At 40.0% G+C, this 16,361-nt stretch overlaps 1 protein-coding gene across 2 annotated transcripts; it reads left to right on the top strand.

Moving 5' to 3' along the window:
* The first annotated feature begins 11 nt into the window (after nucleotides 1-11).
* LIAS (lipoic acid synthetase) lies at nucleotides 12-15,815 on the top strand. 2 transcript variants are annotated; one of them, XM_037064318.1, is made up of 11 exons: nucleotides 12-160; nucleotides 1,000-1,172; nucleotides 2,341-2,434; nucleotides 3,254-3,334; nucleotides 4,972-5,128; nucleotides 5,215-5,272; nucleotides 8,521-8,649; nucleotides 10,473-10,618; nucleotides 12,219-12,289; nucleotides 13,100-13,211; nucleotides 15,504-15,815. In XM_037064318.1, the coding sequence occupies exons 1-11, from the start codon at nucleotides 116-118 to the stop codon at nucleotides 15,554-15,556; spliced, it is 1,119 nt and encodes a 372-aa protein (XP_036920213.1). In that variant the 5' UTR covers nucleotides 12-115; the 3' UTR covers nucleotides 15,557-15,815. The 2 variants fall into 2 exon arrangements, with proteins under 2 accessions (XP_036920213.1, XP_036920214.1); XM_037064319.1 differs by lacking the exons at nucleotides 2,341-2,434; nucleotides 4,972-5,128; nucleotides 5,215-5,272.
* The last annotated feature ends 546 nt before the right edge of the window (nucleotides 15,816-16,361 follow it).

Here is a 16,361-nt window from a genome sequence, read left to right as displayed (position 1 = left end):
TCTACCGGGTCAAAGGTGGTTCAGGTACTCGTCATAAATCGCGAGACGGTTTATCGCCTAGTCTACTCCTGGGAATTAGACTCTTAAGTAGACGCTTTTAGAAAACGGGTGGGAGATGTCTCTACGCTGCGGGATCGCCGTCCGCACCGTGAGACGCCGAGTGAGTGGTGGGATTTCCTGGGTGCGGGCGTGAGGTGAGGGATTCCCAGCTGTTGAGTGCGCCAAGTAATAAAGCCAGCACTTACTGAGCATTTATTTCTACCGAGACACTGTTCTAAACTTTTTTCATGTAGTATCATGTAATTCTCCCGACATCCCTGTGCAGTAAAGTCTCTAGTATTGGTTTGTTTGTAGGTCCTCTGGCCAGCGCCAAGAGCTTTTCTTTCTGTTTATCAGTGATTTGTACCCTGCATTTTTTAGAACATTGTTAGGAGCACCGGGTCGAGCACTCCCTTACTATTTTGTGTTGGATTCTTAATCTGTACCGGACACACTCTGCACGCTGAGAACACACACCTGTGCCCAAAGCTTTCCCGGAGACAAGGGCAAGTGCTGTAGCAGTCGCCCTTGTGCAGCACCATTAGCAGAGGCTCGTTTTGAGTCGTCGAAGGTTCTTGTGCGTTAAATGTACTGACTCATTAATATTGCAGTGTTTTGGCTATTTTGTCACGTTTGTGTTTAGATCTAGAAGCCAATGGTTTCTTATGGTCAACAAATGTACAGTTGATTCTTGAGCAATGTGGATCTGAACTGCAGAGGTCCACTTACACGGGGCTTTTTTTCAATAAGTACCCGTATTGCTTTGGGGCTGTGTTTTCGAGTCGCGATAGGAAGGTAGGAAGGTAGGATTGTATGCGTTGCTCCAGGCCATTTTATATAGGGGACTTGAGTATACTCGGATTTTGGTACCCACAGGGGGAATGAGGATAGTGGGTATTAAATAGGTTAAAATTATTTTAAACCTCACTAAATAAATGTTAAAATGAACTCTTTCTTTAGGTATTTGGAAAATATTTATGCAGTCCAGTCAGAGCAGTTAGTTCCTTGCCAGATAAAAAAAAGGAATTTTTACAGAATGGACCAGACCTTCAAGATTTTGTATCTGGTGAGCTTGCAGACAAGAGCACCTGGGATGAATATAAAGGAAACTTAAAACGCCAAAAAGGAGAAAGGTAATTGAAATTTTGAGATGATTTTAATGTTCCATTCCTTCATTGTGCATTATTTTCAGATAGAACCAAGCCCCTAGAGTGTGTTTTCAATCAGACTTGTTAAACTTAGCTTAAACTCATTAGAAAGAAGTAGTAGCAGACACAGGTAAGTAGCTGAAATAGGTGGAATCCTTTTCTCTGCGCCCGTTGACAGTTTTCCTTCAACCTTCCTAGGACTTACCCGTTCTGCACTGCCATCTCCTATTTTTCTGTCCAGCATCCAATTTCTTCAGAAATTGGTTTCTTACATTGCAACTGGGTGTTTATGGTCTAACTTGTTACTTCTCAAAGTCTGTGTGCATGTGACCTTTGGACACTTTGGACACCTTTAGACACTTTGCCTTCATATAAAAGAATGGTGAGGGAATTTCATGCAGAGGACAAATTGTTTTGCTGGATACTTTACCCAACAACTTTTAGATCCCAAGTAGGTGAAAGTCCAGGAGAACCTGAATCTTCACTCCAGACTTTAGTTTTTTTCCACTTAATAATCATGATAAAATCTAGAATAGAAAGTAGAGCAGAATCCTTTTTGTGGAACCTCTCCTTATTCTGAAAAAAAAAAATAGAATCTTGGGTCACTATTTTTCTTTGGGAAATGAGACGTTCAAAACTTCCACATTCTAGGCCCTGGCTGGTGTAGCTTAGTGAATTTAGCGCGGGCCTGAGAACCACACGATCGAAGTTCAATTCCCAGTCAGGGCACATGCCTAGGTTGCCAGCCAGTTCCCAGCAGGGGATGCATGAGAGGCAACCATACATTGATATTTCTCTCCCTCTCTCCTTCCCGTCCCCTCTAAAGATAAATGAATAAAATCTTTAAAAAAAAACAAAACAAACTTCCACATTGTTTTTTTTGTTAGAATGGTGTTACTGACTCCGTGCCTTTGCAAAAGATAGACATGAACATAGTGCCCTATTAGACACAAATATCGGTGTTTTCTAAAGTTTGAGCAAGCCTAAATTTGAATCTCTGTTCTTTGTCTTCTGGCTAGAATTATGAGTTAATGCAGGATTATGGGGGACAAAAAAATAACTTCACTAGAAATTATATTAGGTCAAAGTAACTTCAAAGATGTACGATTATTTGGGAATATGTTTGTTAATGGATTGTTTTGATTTTCCTCAGGTTAAGACTACCTCCATGGCTAAAGACAGAGATTCCCATGGGGAAAAATTACAATAGACTGAAAAATACTTTGCGGAATTTAAATCTCCATACAGTAAGTTGTCAAGGTGTTAAATATTTCTCTTATTCAAAAGCCATAAATTTTCTACATAATGTGTAACTTAAAAATTAATAAAATACATACCAATAACAGCAAGGAAAGTGAATAAAGATGTTTAGGATGCATTACTATCAGTAATGAAAATATATTTAAAAACCATTTTCCCTGCAAAAGAAAAAAAGTAATAGAATTTCGTAGCTTTTCATTTAACAGTGAAAAAAAACCCCAGATTCTTCTTGCAGCTTAGGAAATGAGGGGGTTTTTTGTACTGTATTACAAGTTAAGAACATGCTTCCCTGGCTGGTTAGCTCAGTGGACTGAGCGAGGGCCTGCGAACCAGACAATCGGGTTCAATTCCCAGTCAGGGCACATTCCCGGGTTGCAGGCCAGTTCCCAGCAGGGGACTCACGGAAGGCAACCATACACTGATATTCCTATACCTCTCTCCTTCCCTTCCCCTCTAAAGATAAATAAATAAAAAAAAAACAAATAAATAAACATGCTTGTTGGGAAGAGTATAATATCAAATGTGAAATGTCATATACATAACCTCAGATGTTAACTCTACCACTTTAACTGTTCAAAGTGTATCCTTTCAGACCTTTTCCTTTGCACATATAAATATATGCATTCATACTATTTCTAACTTAAAGATGGGATCCTCATATACATACAGTTTGGCAGCTTAACAGCATCTTTGAATAGTGAATTTCTTCATCAATATGCTATAAAAATCTGTGTAGAATGCCTGATCGTTTGTTCACTTGGTAAATATTTTCGGCCTGGTTGTATTCAGCTCCCTTTTCCTCGCAGGTGTGTGAGGAGGCGCGCTGCCCCAATGTTGGCGAGTGCTGGGGAGGGGGGGAGTACGCCACCGCCACAGCCACGATCATGGTAAGGCCAGTAGTCTCCAGCACTATAGTCTTAGTCTAGAAACCGAAAGGAAGTGTTTTATGCCTTTCTCCTAAAAATGTACATTAAATACCTCTGATTTTTCATTAATAGGAATTTATGCAAAATATGTGAAAAACAAAACGGACAGTAAACCAGCCTGTTGTGATCTCACTGTTCTCTGAATAAATCTGTTATTCAGTCTTTCATCTGTCTGACGGTTAATCATGTGCTGTCTTGAGCTATATCTCCTAATAATTTTTGGAAATGTTGCTTAGTCACTTAATTTTGGACTGGGGTTCAGCTGATCTTGACTGAGCGAAGCTGGACTCCAGGAAGTAGGATGTGTTCAGGTCTGCCCTGCAGGACTTCATTCTCCTTGGAGCAGCAACTCTTCAAGGCATATCCTTAGCGCGGAGAGTAGACGGAGTGCAAGAGGGCAACCCAACCATCTGTGCACATTTGGGGCTTCTGCTTGCTTGTGCCTGCTATATTCTGTTGGCCAAAGTAAGTCACGTGGCCAAGCCAAACGTCAGTTGGGATACAGATATAAGCTCCTCATCTAGTGGGGAGGGGAGGCTGCAAGTTACAGGGCAAATGGTGACATGTAGAACCTTGATTCGGTGGCATAAGGATTAGGATTAACTGCAGTCTACCGCATTTATCCAAAGGGGGTTTAAACCTAGATTATGTGCAGCTGGAAGTTCTGTTTGTGCGAGGATATCTGCCACACTGTTGAGTGGTACCAGCAGGAGGCTGTTTACATGAAGCACTGAGGATTCTTATGAGAGAGCGTCTTCTGATAACGCAGAGCCAACCAGGGAGCGGATCCAAGTTATACAACCTTGGTTCTTAAAGGAAGGAGTAATTGTTGAGACTCCATGATGGAAATCTCTGGTTTCACCCCTTACCCGGTCCCCTTCCCCACTGTTGACTCCTAACCGATTCCTGGGGATAGTTTATTGTTTCAGTAAAACTCTGAGACTTTTGGCCTAGGCATTATGCTGTGAGTCCCCTCTGAGAGAGTTAGATATAGAGGGGAGAGGAGCTTTCTCCCCCAAACGACAGCCCCTACCTTGGTGCTTTGAAACTGGTGGCCCCAGAACATCTGCAGTGGCAGTGCTTGTGGGGGCAGAACATGGGAGTGACCTGTGGCAGCAGAAGCAGTGTTTTGGAGGAAGAGTGATGCCTGCAGAAAGCAGAAACAGCTGTGCCTACTCTTTAATTCCTAGAGAAATGTGTATATTGATGACATTAAATATTTTTATAATCATTTTAATACTAAGTAGATACAAAAGAATCTTTATACTTTATCTGTAAGAATACCAGGACAGCAGACACCCTGACACCTCCCGTTTGAGAGCGGAACGTTAGCACTATCTTCAAGCCCCCGTGCATCCCTGATTCCATCCCCTTTTTCCCTTAACGCCATTCTTAACTCTGAGTGTATCATTCCCTTTTCTTTCCAGTTTTACAACATTACATTTGTATTCCTTAACTATATTGCTTAGCTTTGAATGTTTCACATTTCTTATAAACAGAATCAAGTTGTATTCATTCTTTGTAACTTTATTCTCACAATATAATACTCTTGAGGGTTATCTGCCTACTTGATTTAAGTAGTAACATTTCTATTCCAGTTGATGGGTGACACATGTACAAGAGGTTGCAGGTTTTGTTCTGTTAAGACTGCAAGAAAGCCACCTCCACTGGATGCCAGTGAGCCCTACAGCACCGCCAAGGCGATCGCAGAGTGGGGCCTGGATTATGTTGTCCTGACATCTGTGGATCGAGATGGTTAGTGTGTCATTGTTACCTCTTCCAGAAATTGGCTCTCACTGACTTGTGATGGCATCTTGAGCAGTGGGCTCTCTTGTTTCTAGATTTGCCTGATGGAGGAGCTGAGCACTTTGCAAAGACTGTGTCACACTTAAAGGAAAGGTACGTGGTTTCGGCTTCTGTGTAATTTAAGGGCTTTTTTTGATCAATATAAATTCAGTTTCTTTAAGGTCTCAAAGCAATGGTTATTAACCTTTTGTGTGGTATTATGAACCCCCTCTGATAATCTGCTGGAAATTATGTGTCTTTTTCTCAAGAAAAAGCATGTGTCAACATACAGGTACATTGTTGGAGAAATTTTAGAGATTTGGGGGTACAGACTTATCTGTGGACCTTTGGTCCGTAGAATCCTTATATCATATTTCAGTGCTAGTCTAAACTTTGAGTTTAAACTTTTCCAAGAAGTATAAAACTTCAGCCTTCCTAGCACTGATTTTGAATAAATCATCATCTAGAAGGAATAAGGATGCGATAAGCTCCTACATTGTAAAAATACGTAAGACTCAATACAGATTTTATCTATATGCATATGACCTTAGGTTCTTACCCATAATCTACATTGTTATTATTTTAATCTCATCTCTGTAAAAAACTTTAAAAAAGGAGTTGTGCTTAATTCCTATAGCTCAGTGCTAGTCTAGCACCTACACACTTAGTAAATGTTTTTTCGATGATTCTTATAATATTTTTTATTTAATTTTTTTATAGTTCATTAAAGAATTTTTGTTTGCCACCTACTGAATTGATTTCACAAATTACTAATGGGTCTCACCTTGCACTTAGCAAAAGGTAAATTTGTTATAGCAGGTGTTCTTTCAACGTCTTTCATACCCACAAGAGGACAGATACAGATACGTAGATGTGTAGGTATAACTGTTCTCTCGGGAAACACTGCAGAAACTTTGCACTGGTTTTGTGTAAAATTTGTCAGCTGTCACCACCATTTCTACTGCTGTCCCAGAAAGCAGCTCCAGGAGCTAGTTCGTATTTTACTGCTTGCATGCATAGGTAGAGCTGATGTAAGTAGGAAGATTAATACTTCGCTTGTATTTCATTTAAGCAAAGCTTTCGGCTCAGCAACTAAGAACAGTTTTTAAAACCTATAGCACTTGTGAAATATTTGCCTAGAGGACGGAAGGCGGTCCGTGTTTGATGAATTTTTAAGGAAATCAAAATTAGGACTTTCGCCAAGATGGAGGCATAGGTGGAAACACTGTGCCTTCTCCCACAACCAAGTTTGAATACAACAAAGGTTTGGAGAACAAAGACACAGCCAAAGAACAGAAAATTGAATTATACGGAAGTCCCACAACAACGAACTGTTCAACCGGGATGGTAAGAGGGGCGGAGCCAGCAGCGGAGTAGGGTCGGGCAGGACAGATCCCCCGACCTAGGCGCCCAGGCAGCCTGGAACCAGTCGGGGTGTGGGGCAGACTGACCAAGGTCGCACATTCGCGCACAGTGAGACGGACCACGCAGGCCCCAGGGGGCGAACCCAGTGGTGGAGGGCTGACGGCAGTGGCACACTCGCATGCAGTGGAATGAAACGCGCAGGCCTGGTGATGGTGGCAGCTGCCCCACCTGTGGGGGCCTCGGTGGGAGGCGGCAGACTGGACGCCATTGCTCCTCTTTGACCCCGCCACCACACACAGCATCACAACCCAGTGACTGAGTTGCCCTGCTCTGGTGAACGCCTAGGGCTCCGATCCTGCTATGTAACAGGCACGAACAGCCCAAAAGATGGCACAAGAAGAACTCAAAGTCCGAGAGCCAATAACTCTAAGCGACCAAGAGATTGCCAGCCTCTCAGAAGCACAGTTTAAGACACTGTTTATCAGGATGCTCACAGAACTGGTTGATTATAGTCACAAATTAGAGGAACATATGAAGGCTAAACTAATTGAAATGAAGGGAGATGCACAGGAAACCAATAGTGATGGAAAGGAAACTGGGACTCAAATCAATGGAATGGACCAGAAGGAAGAACAAAACATCCCACCAGAAAGGAATGAAGAAATGAGAATTCAAAAAAATGAGGAGAGGCTTAGGAACCTCCAGGACATCTTTAAACGTTCCAACATCCGGATTATAGGGGTACCAGAAGGGGGAAAGAAACAGCCACGAGTGGAAAACTTATTTGAACAAATAATAAAGGAGAACTTCCCCAGTCTGGCAAAGGAAATAGACTTCCAGGAAATCCAGGAAGCTCAGAGAGTGCCAAAGAAGTTGGACCCAAGAAGGAACACACCAAGGCACATCATAATTACATTAGCCAAGACCAAAATGAAGGAGAGAATCCTAGAAGCAGCAAGGGATAAGGGGACAGTCACCTACAAAGGAGTACCCATCAGACTGTCAGCGGATTTCTCAAAAGAGACCTTACAGGCAAGAAGGGGCTGGAAAGAAGTATTCCAAGTCATGAAATCCAAAGACCTACAGCCAAGATTGCTTTATCCAGCAAAACTTTCATTTAGAATGGAAGGACAGATAAAGTGCTTCTCAGATAAGGTCAAGTTCAAGGAGTTCATCATCACCAAGCCCTTATTATAGGAAATGCTAAAGGGACTTATATAAGAAAAAGAAGATGAAAAATATGAACAGTGGAAGGACAGCAAACACATAGTTATCAACAACCACACCTAAAACAAAAGCAAACCAAGAGGACAGCTAGATCAGGAGTGGAACTATAGAAATGAAGAACGCATGGAGGGTTAGCAACAGGGGAGTGGGAGGAGGAGAAGGGGAGAGAAGGTACAGAAAATAGCATAGACAGTAGGTAGAAAATAGATAAGGGAGGAGGGCAAGAATAGTGGGGGAAATACAGAATCCAAAGAACTTGAGACACGTGGTTATAAACTAGGGGGGGAGAATGGTGGGGGAGGGAGTGCAGGTGGAGGGAAATGAAGGGGGGGAAAGGACAACTGTAATGGTATAATCAGTAAAATATATTAAAAAAAAAGTCAGATAAGGTTTACATTCACACAGAAATGTCCCAGTTTACTTTCTAAAAAATATTTTATATTTAACATTTTGATATTTATATTTTGATTGATACGAAATTTTTTTAGGACCTCAGTAAAATGTAAACATCTACATAATCTCAAAATGTATTGTTACTTGCGTGCAGCTGCGTTCTAACCACTGTGTGAACATTATTTGATGCTCTGGATCTGCTTTTTTTCACGTACCGGTTCAAATGTAAACATTTCTGTGTCCGTGCTTTTCTTGGTGGGGTTCTAAATAGAGATTATTGTATTGGAACTGATACAGAAGGAGTAGTATGATTTCTGTGCTAAGCAGCAGTTATGTCAGTTCTTTTCCTTGATTTGATATTTACCTTTTCCCCTTAGGAATCCAAACATTCTTGTGGAATGTCTCACCCCGGACTTCCGAGGAGATCTGAAAGCAGTAGAAAAAGTCGCTCTCTCAGGATTAGATGTGTATGCGCATAATGTGGAAACAGTCCCAGAATTACAGAGGTGCCTACACATGTAAAGTAATGTTGGGACATTTTTCAAAGGAGAACTTTGGAATTTACTTTTATAGAGTAAATGTAGAACAGTGTACATGTGTCTGTTACAGAAAATGCGGAAAATACAGCCAACAAAAAGAATGTGATCATCACCCACAGTATTTCTACCCAATAATATTAATTTCTAACATCTCAGTGTGTATATACTTAGGTATTTATACATGTGTGTTTTATTACACACACATAATAAACATCTTTTTGTGTTTTAATAGTATGTTACAAGTGCCAATGATTTATTTTTTCAAAGGGCAGAGTTCAGAAAAATTACATAAGAGCAATTACTTTGACTGTAATTCTTAAGGAAAAAAAAAGACCTTTAAAATGCATTTGGGCCCTGGCTGGGCTAGCTCAGTGGATTGAGCACGGGCCTGCGAACCAAAGGATCAGGGTTCGATTCCCAGTCAGAGCACATGCCTGGGTTGCAGGCCAGTTCCCAGCAGGGGGCACACAAGAGGCAACCAACATTGATATTTCTCTCCCTCTCTCCTTCCATTCCCCTCTAAAGATAAATAAATAAAATATTTAAAAAAATTTTTTAAAATGCATTTGGCTTTAAGATATGCAATAAATGATGCTAACGGAAAACTAGTATCATTCAGATGTATTTTAAGCCTCTTTTAGAAAGTAGACACTAACTATGCTTCCTTACTTTCCCTAAAAATATTAGTATTTAGGAATAATTGTAGATTGTAATTCTACATTAATGACTTCATATTTCAAAAAAATTATTTTAGCCTTTAGGCAGGATTAATACATTCATTTTTATTAACTTTAGTAAAGTATTTCGCAGTGGTTTTTGTAGCTTCTAGATATTATATTTTGTAATAGAACTTGGAAAAGTATGATAAGAGATTATCATTTCTTCTAAATCATAACCATTAGGGAGTATAACTTAAATTCAGTGGAGAAATACTTTCAGAAAGTAAAGACTTTCTGTATTCTCAGTCTTGTAGTTATTTTAAAACTCCTAAATTGGTTTCCTCTCTTCTCTGTGAACTGGTCTCTGATTAAAATAACCACCACAACAATGAGCTATACAAAGTAGAGGTACGTTTGTATTCAAATGAATGCTCATTTAACATGGCAACTCTATCCTCTGGGCCCTGTCCCCATTTAAGCTGTCGTGGTTTGGCCCCTGTTGAAGTCTGGCACATGGCCTGTTCTAACCCTGTCACGTGTCTCAGGATACCACCACCAGTGGGTGCCAGTTTCCCTGCTCTCACTTAAGAAACATTATCCTTTCTAGTGAAAATTCCAGAATCATGCCTTTCTTTTTGCCTAAGAGATGTCAATTTGTGTTCTCACCAGCAGGGGGCAGCTGAGTCTTTAGAAAAAAAATGATCATAAAAGTTTCAGACCTGAAATGTGCGTTTTAGATTAAACAGGTTTTTTCTTTGTTCAGTACCGAGATTTTTTTCTTCCACTCTTTTTCCCTTCTTTTCTTGAATATCCCTTACAATCACTCATTCTCAGCTTCAGAATTCTGCCTTCTCAATGAATACTTCATAGATTGAATTACTTTTATTTTCATTTTTTCTGCCCCAGGTTTAAAAAGTCTTCAAAGTCCACAGCTAGGGATCCAGTGAAGCTTTTTTTCTGTCCCACAGTAACAATTAGACGTTTGTGCACAGAGTCTACCACTGAACCATGTGATGTGGTAGAGCGTCCAGAGTGTACTTTTCTGGTCTTTTCATGTTGCTGACATACATAGTTCTGTGCTTAGCTGAGCTCGTGGTCATTCTTGCTGACAACAGCCCTGCTCTTTTCAAGGAAAGTTCGTGATCCCAGGGCCAATTTCGACCAGTCTCTACATGTACTGAAGCACGCCAAGGAGGTGCGGCCTGATGTGATTTCTAAAACGTCTATAATGTTGGGTTTGGGTGAGAATGACGAGCAAGTGTACGCAACAATGAAAGGTAAAGAAATTGAGAAGTGAGAACTCCCGTTTAATTTGAGTAATAGCAGGAACCCATTTCAAAGGCCCTCTTGTGCTTCCTGCACAGTTGCAGTGAAAGTGCTGGCAACATAAGAAATGTTCAGACCTGTAGAGAATTTTTGTGTCTCTTTGGGCCAAACTGATGACAACTGCTAGGAAGCAAAATCTAAATGGACTGAGAAACGCTCCAGAGAATTGCAGTTTAGCGCCTTACTTTATACATTACAGTCAAAAGGGGCCATTAGGACTTTACAAGAAATCCAATGGTGATAAATTAGGGAGGCTGGAGAAAGCAAAGCAGAGGAAACCTCTGGGATTGGATAAAAAGTTAAATGATAGACACGTATATACGGGTGTGTACAGGATAGTTAATAGTCAATTAACATGGTAACAATAAGAATGAGGGGGTTCGTGGCCCCCCTGGTGCAATGTTTGTACTTTAAAGGGTCAATTCAGCATTCCACAGATATATTATCAGATGGGAAAAAACAGCAGACAGGCTTAGTTAAGGTAACGATTGACCTTTGTTAGGGTGTAATACTGGCCTAGGATGTGACTACCCTCCACGATCTACTCTTAGTTAGAAAGTTTTAATTTCAGACTTTCCCATGTGGTTACTTTGAAGGCCTCCCCTGAGCTTGTCAGGTTTCACATGTGGTCCCTTTCCACAGTGCCAATAAGAACAACATACAATGTATGGCTATAAACAGTAACATAAAAAGGAAAGAAAGTATATATTGTTAGAACTTTGTGGAATGATACGCAGGGAGCTAGGATATGAAATTTGTATCCCATTTTTCTTCCTACCCCTTTATCAAGTGAAAACACGCTTCTGACCACTTGTTCAGTTGTCGGACAGTTTTTGAGAGCCATCCATGTACCAGGAGCTCTGATTGGCACTGGCAGTTCAAAGACGATCGGGATGGTTTCGGCCTTTGAGGAGGAGCTTACACGTAACACTGTCATGTGACGCCATGTGTTGGACTTCGCTCATCGTGGTTCCATAAGCCCTTTTGCTTTCTAATTCTTGGGGTTTTTGAAACTTTAAGTGTAAAAGCTTTTGTTTTACCTTAAAGTAGTAATAAGTTCAAACAGGAGCTAAATCATTCTCTTTACCACAGTGCAGTTTTACTAGAAAGATTTTGATGTCGGACCAAATTATAGCTGCCCAAGCACAACTTACACAGTTAGCAGAAGCCCAGTGCAACACGTCTGGTCTGTAATGCGGATGTTTTCAGGCCTTTGATGTACTGCTCTCTTTATCTTTCCTGCCTGACAGACGCCCACTCCAGACACTTTATACCCCTCTTCTCACATGTATTCCACAGTACTGGGGTCGTTCATCCTATATCAGAGGCCCGTGGCTGTCTTAATCATTCCTGAGTTTTCAGGCCTTACTGTATTTCCCGGATGTAAATGCCTTTGAGTGGATGAGCATGGTCTTGCTTGCTACATTCGTATTATAGGCCAGAATAAAGTTCACACTGTTCTGAAATAAAATTATGTTCTGGAAAATCATGCCTAAATCGACAATTTTGGCATCGTAAAAATACCTGCTAATGTGTGTTTTTTTCCTCTAGCTCTTCGTGAGGCAGAGGTGGACTGTTTGACTCTAGGACAGTATATGCAGCCAACAAAGCGCCACCTGAAGGTAGAGCTGCTGTGAATTACCGAGTGTCCGTCACTAGTTTGAGTTAAATCCTTATTGTCCGCGGGTAAAATTGAAAAGCTGGTGGCTTTTTAGTAATGCGTTCCATGTATATTTTCAAGTCCAGGTTCCACTTTATTATCTGCATAGAGCAGCTACACTGGAATTTACTTGCTGTCCCCAAAGTTATATGGCTTAACTTGAACTATGAACCAACAAAAAATATTTAAAGTTTGGGAAATTACATTCACTCCCTGTTGGGAATCTCGTGATTTGTTTTAGAGTTATATGAGGGCCAGGATGAAGTAAGAAAGAAGTCAGTCTCCCTGTTTTTTATCGGACCTTTATTCATTCATTCAAGAAACTTTTTTTTGAGTAGTGACCATGCGCCAGGCACAATGCTGAGCAGAAGGGACAAGATGAGTAAGACACAGTCTGGTCCTCAAGAATGTTATAGGAGCAACTGATTCTTCATCATGCTAGTTAGTCGATAAAGATAACACAAAGCCTCTAAATCTCTTTTTCTTTCTCTGGCCTTTGGAATAGCTAATACAATACAAAATTGATACGTCCCTCCCCCCTTTCCTAATTCCTGTAATTATATTCTGATAGAGTGGCCGGCAGGTAACCAGTAGACCGGTAGTCAGCGAAAAGGGAGAAGAAACCTGGGCACACCTGGATACATTAGGAAGTTAAAACTTCCTTATTGCATGGATATAAGTTAAAACTTCCTTATTGCATGGATATCAAATTTTTATAGAATCAAAATAACTTATGGGAATTCTGGAATCAGAATTAATTCTTTAAATATAGGTTGAAGAATACATTACTCCTGAAAAGTTCAAATACTGGGAAAAAGTCGGAAATGAACTTGGATTTCATTATACTGCAAGTGGCCCTCTGGTGCGTTCTTCATATAAAGCAGGTGAGTTAGACTACGGGGGTGGTTTTAGGTAGACCATAACTTCCCACATTAAAACTGTAACAGTTGTGGATATCTTTTGTGAAAAAAAAGAAAGGGGAAGCATGTTGGGGACATCCCTAGGAGATTTGCTCCATAAGGGTCACATTGCGGGGAAAATTGCTCAAGTCTAGTTTGTTCCTTAAATGAGAATCGTTCCCTGCTTTAGTAGCTGAGCTACTGTGGTGAAAGCAGAAGTCAGTCTTTGTGTGGATTTTAGTAGTAGGTTATTCAGAAATGACAACGATCAGTCAAGCATATAACATAGTTTTCTGGCCCTGGCTAGAGCAGCTCAATGGATTGAGCACTGGCCTGTGAACCAAAGGGTCACCTGGCTCGAGTCACAGTCAGGGCACGTGCCTGGGTTGCAGGCCAGGTCCCCAGCAGCGGGCACGTGAGTGCCACCCAGACATTGATGTTTCCCTCTCTTTCTCTTCCCTTCCCCTCTCTCTAAAAGTAAATAAATAAAATCTTTAAAAAACAAAAAAGAGAGAAAAGGGAATTAGACTTAAAAAAATAACATAGTTTGCCAGAAAATGTACAGTCATTTAACAGTGATGCAGCTTCATCTCCAAACTCCGAATTTTAAATCAATTCAAACCCTGAAAAGTATTAAATATCTATTTGACAGCATTGCTGCTTGCAACATTAATATCTCTGTGTTTTTCCTCCCAGAAGCAACAAAAAGTGTATAGGATTATTTTCGTTACAGAAATCTGTAGTGTTTTTACTAGCTTCAGTGCAATTTTCACCTCTATAATTTCAGCTCTTATTTTAATCAGTAGTTTGAGCTAATGAAAATAAAAGCCTTTTCCAAGAGATTAAAAATCATGTGATAGTGACCATTAAAAGATCTGTGAGAAAATAACTGAAAATTGAATTTAATCCAAAAAATCTTTACAGTGTTTTTTTCCCTGTTATTTAGATTTAATTATAATTTTTTGAAGAACAAATCAGTTATTTTTTAGACATGTCTAAACTGTGTTATTACTATTAATGATCATTTAAATGACATATATTAGCGTCTAAATCATAGATATGCTTAAATTATAGATTTTATTTACAAAAATTAATGTCAAGTATTAGTAATATTTAGTGTGTTCCTATAAAAAAATTTAATGAAGTAACAATAGTTTATCGTAGTCAGAAAACCTGAGAATTGGATTCAACACTGACCAGCTGACAAGATGTGGGGACTTTGGAAACCAATAATTATGAGTGGTTTATTCTTCTCAGTGCTGCTGGGAAGGTAAAACTAAGTATAAAAAATTTAAAAAGCATCAGGTTCCCAGAGTGCTTCAAGAAGAGTACTATCATTTGAAAGGAGTTTTTATTTTGTGGGATTTTTTTTTAAAGAAAGTTTCTAACATTTATAAGGAAGTGAATTACAGACATTTTAATGGTTTTCTTTGAGTTACCAGTAAAATGTCAAATTCTAGTAGTAGAGCATTAGATTCAGATGATGAGTTAGGATCTGATCATGAAAGCGTTGGTTTTACTCCTATCAGAATTAGGAGCCGCATGGGTTATTTTCGCCATTACTTGGCTAGGTTATGAGCCTTGGAATTCTTGGTGATTGTGTATGGATGGGATGCTTGCAGCTCTGCTCATGTATCTAGATGACAAACAGAAGTTTATCAGGCTCCTCATAAAACCAGACCTGCTGTGCTGTGACAGTGAGCAACTAAATGGAGCCCTAATGACCTGAGAAGTGACCGTGTCCCCTCTAACCAGCTGATTGCATGGGCACCACTGAGGGTGGGGAGAAAGCCCACTATAAATGAAGTCTTGCTTCCCTGGAGGGGAGTAAACCAGCGATTCCATCAGATGAGTCCACTCAGCTGCAACGAGGTCTGTTTTATAAACATCAGATCTAGGCTCATAGTGGAGCAGAATTGCTCTCTGAAATGAACTGTGGCAACAGCAGTACTTTTGTCAGTGATGAAGAGTAGGTCGTGCACATAGTGTTGAACAAACGTGCAGAGCAGACCCAGAGATGCTGTGGGTCACCCTTTGTAATACCAAGTTACTAGGAAGAATAACAGAGCCTGTAATGATAAAGCATTTTTTTTAAAGAATAATGGCCAATCATTGTTGGGGAAAGAACCAGTGATATAGGGGGTATTATTACCATTGAAATGGAGGAGAGAAATACCTATAAACAGAAAAATCGTCTTTAAAGAAAAACACTGAAGCATAATTATTCTGAAATTGACTTTAAATTAATATTAATATATTTTCATTTTCCCTAAATAGGTGAATTTTTCCTGAAAAATTTAGTGGCTAAGAGAAAAACAAAAGCCCTCTAACACTTAACAAGACATTCAAGATCAGCTATCTGAGATGGGGGCTGAATGCCTGTACTTCACTGGATGAACCCAATCTTTTGTTTCAAGAAAAATGTCAATAAGCTGTATGTATTTAATGATAGTTATTTATTTGCCTTTTAGCATGTCTTTTTGTCCCAGTAAACAATTGCTTGCTACGATGTAATCATAAAACATCTTTGTAAGAGTTTACTCACAGTATAATCTTAAAAGTACATAAAAAACTTCTAGAAAACTTTAATCCTGTTACCTGTGCATCATTTCATTTCTGACAAATGACATCCTGTGAGGAAACAACCAATATAGATTGAGACCATGATCAGATTATTAATAATTAGCATGTGTTTTTTTTACGTAACAGTATGTCATCATCGGAGTAATTTAGAAAGGCTTAGGAGTGCCAGTGCTGATTTCACAATCACTCGACCACTTGAGGCTTGCAGGAGAGTTGTGCCCTGAGTGCTTGTTGAGGAGCTCTGTGAAACCGAGACCACGACGCCAGCACTCCACGACAGGGAAGTGTAACCTGAGAGCAGTGTGCACGCCCCCGCCCCCCTTAGTCCTCACATCACTCTGGTGAGGTGGTTGTAGATGGAACAGCAGTGACCTGAGGAAGGAACCTCCTTCCCAAGTAGCTTTTCACTCTGACTGCTTCTCCATCTCACAAAGGAAATGTTTAGGTGGCTATATTGTAAAATATGTAATGTGGAGAGCCAATTCTGTTTTGAATTTTTAAATGTTCACTAGGATGTTCTATAAAGGTAAGGCATAACTTTGAAAATTAGTT

The sequence above is a fragment of the Sturnira hondurensis genome, unplaced genomic scaffold (assembly GCF_014824575.4).
Source record: "Sturnira hondurensis isolate 20B ecotype Veracruz unplaced genomic scaffold, ASM1482457v3 Scaffold0015056, whole genome shotgun sequence".
Lineage (NCBI taxonomy): Eukaryota > Metazoa > Chordata > Mammalia > Chiroptera > Phyllostomidae > Sturnira > Sturnira hondurensis.
This window is presented reverse-complemented; position numbering and strand designations above follow the sequence as displayed.

Bases quoted from the DNA above. Each gene is read 5' to 3' on its own strand.
- LIAS (XM_037064318.1), top strand. From the start codon at position 116: ATGTCTCTACGCTGCGGGATCGCCGTCCGCACCGTGAGACGCCGA. The intron at 5,273-8,520 runs GTACGTGGTTTC...TTTTCCCCTTAG, and splicing joins GTGTCACACTTAAAGGAAAG to GAATCCAAACATTCTTGTGG. The intron at 12,290-13,099 runs GTAGAGCTGCTG...CTTTAAATATAG, and splicing joins CAACAAAGCGCCACCTGAAG to GTTGAAGAATACATTACTCC.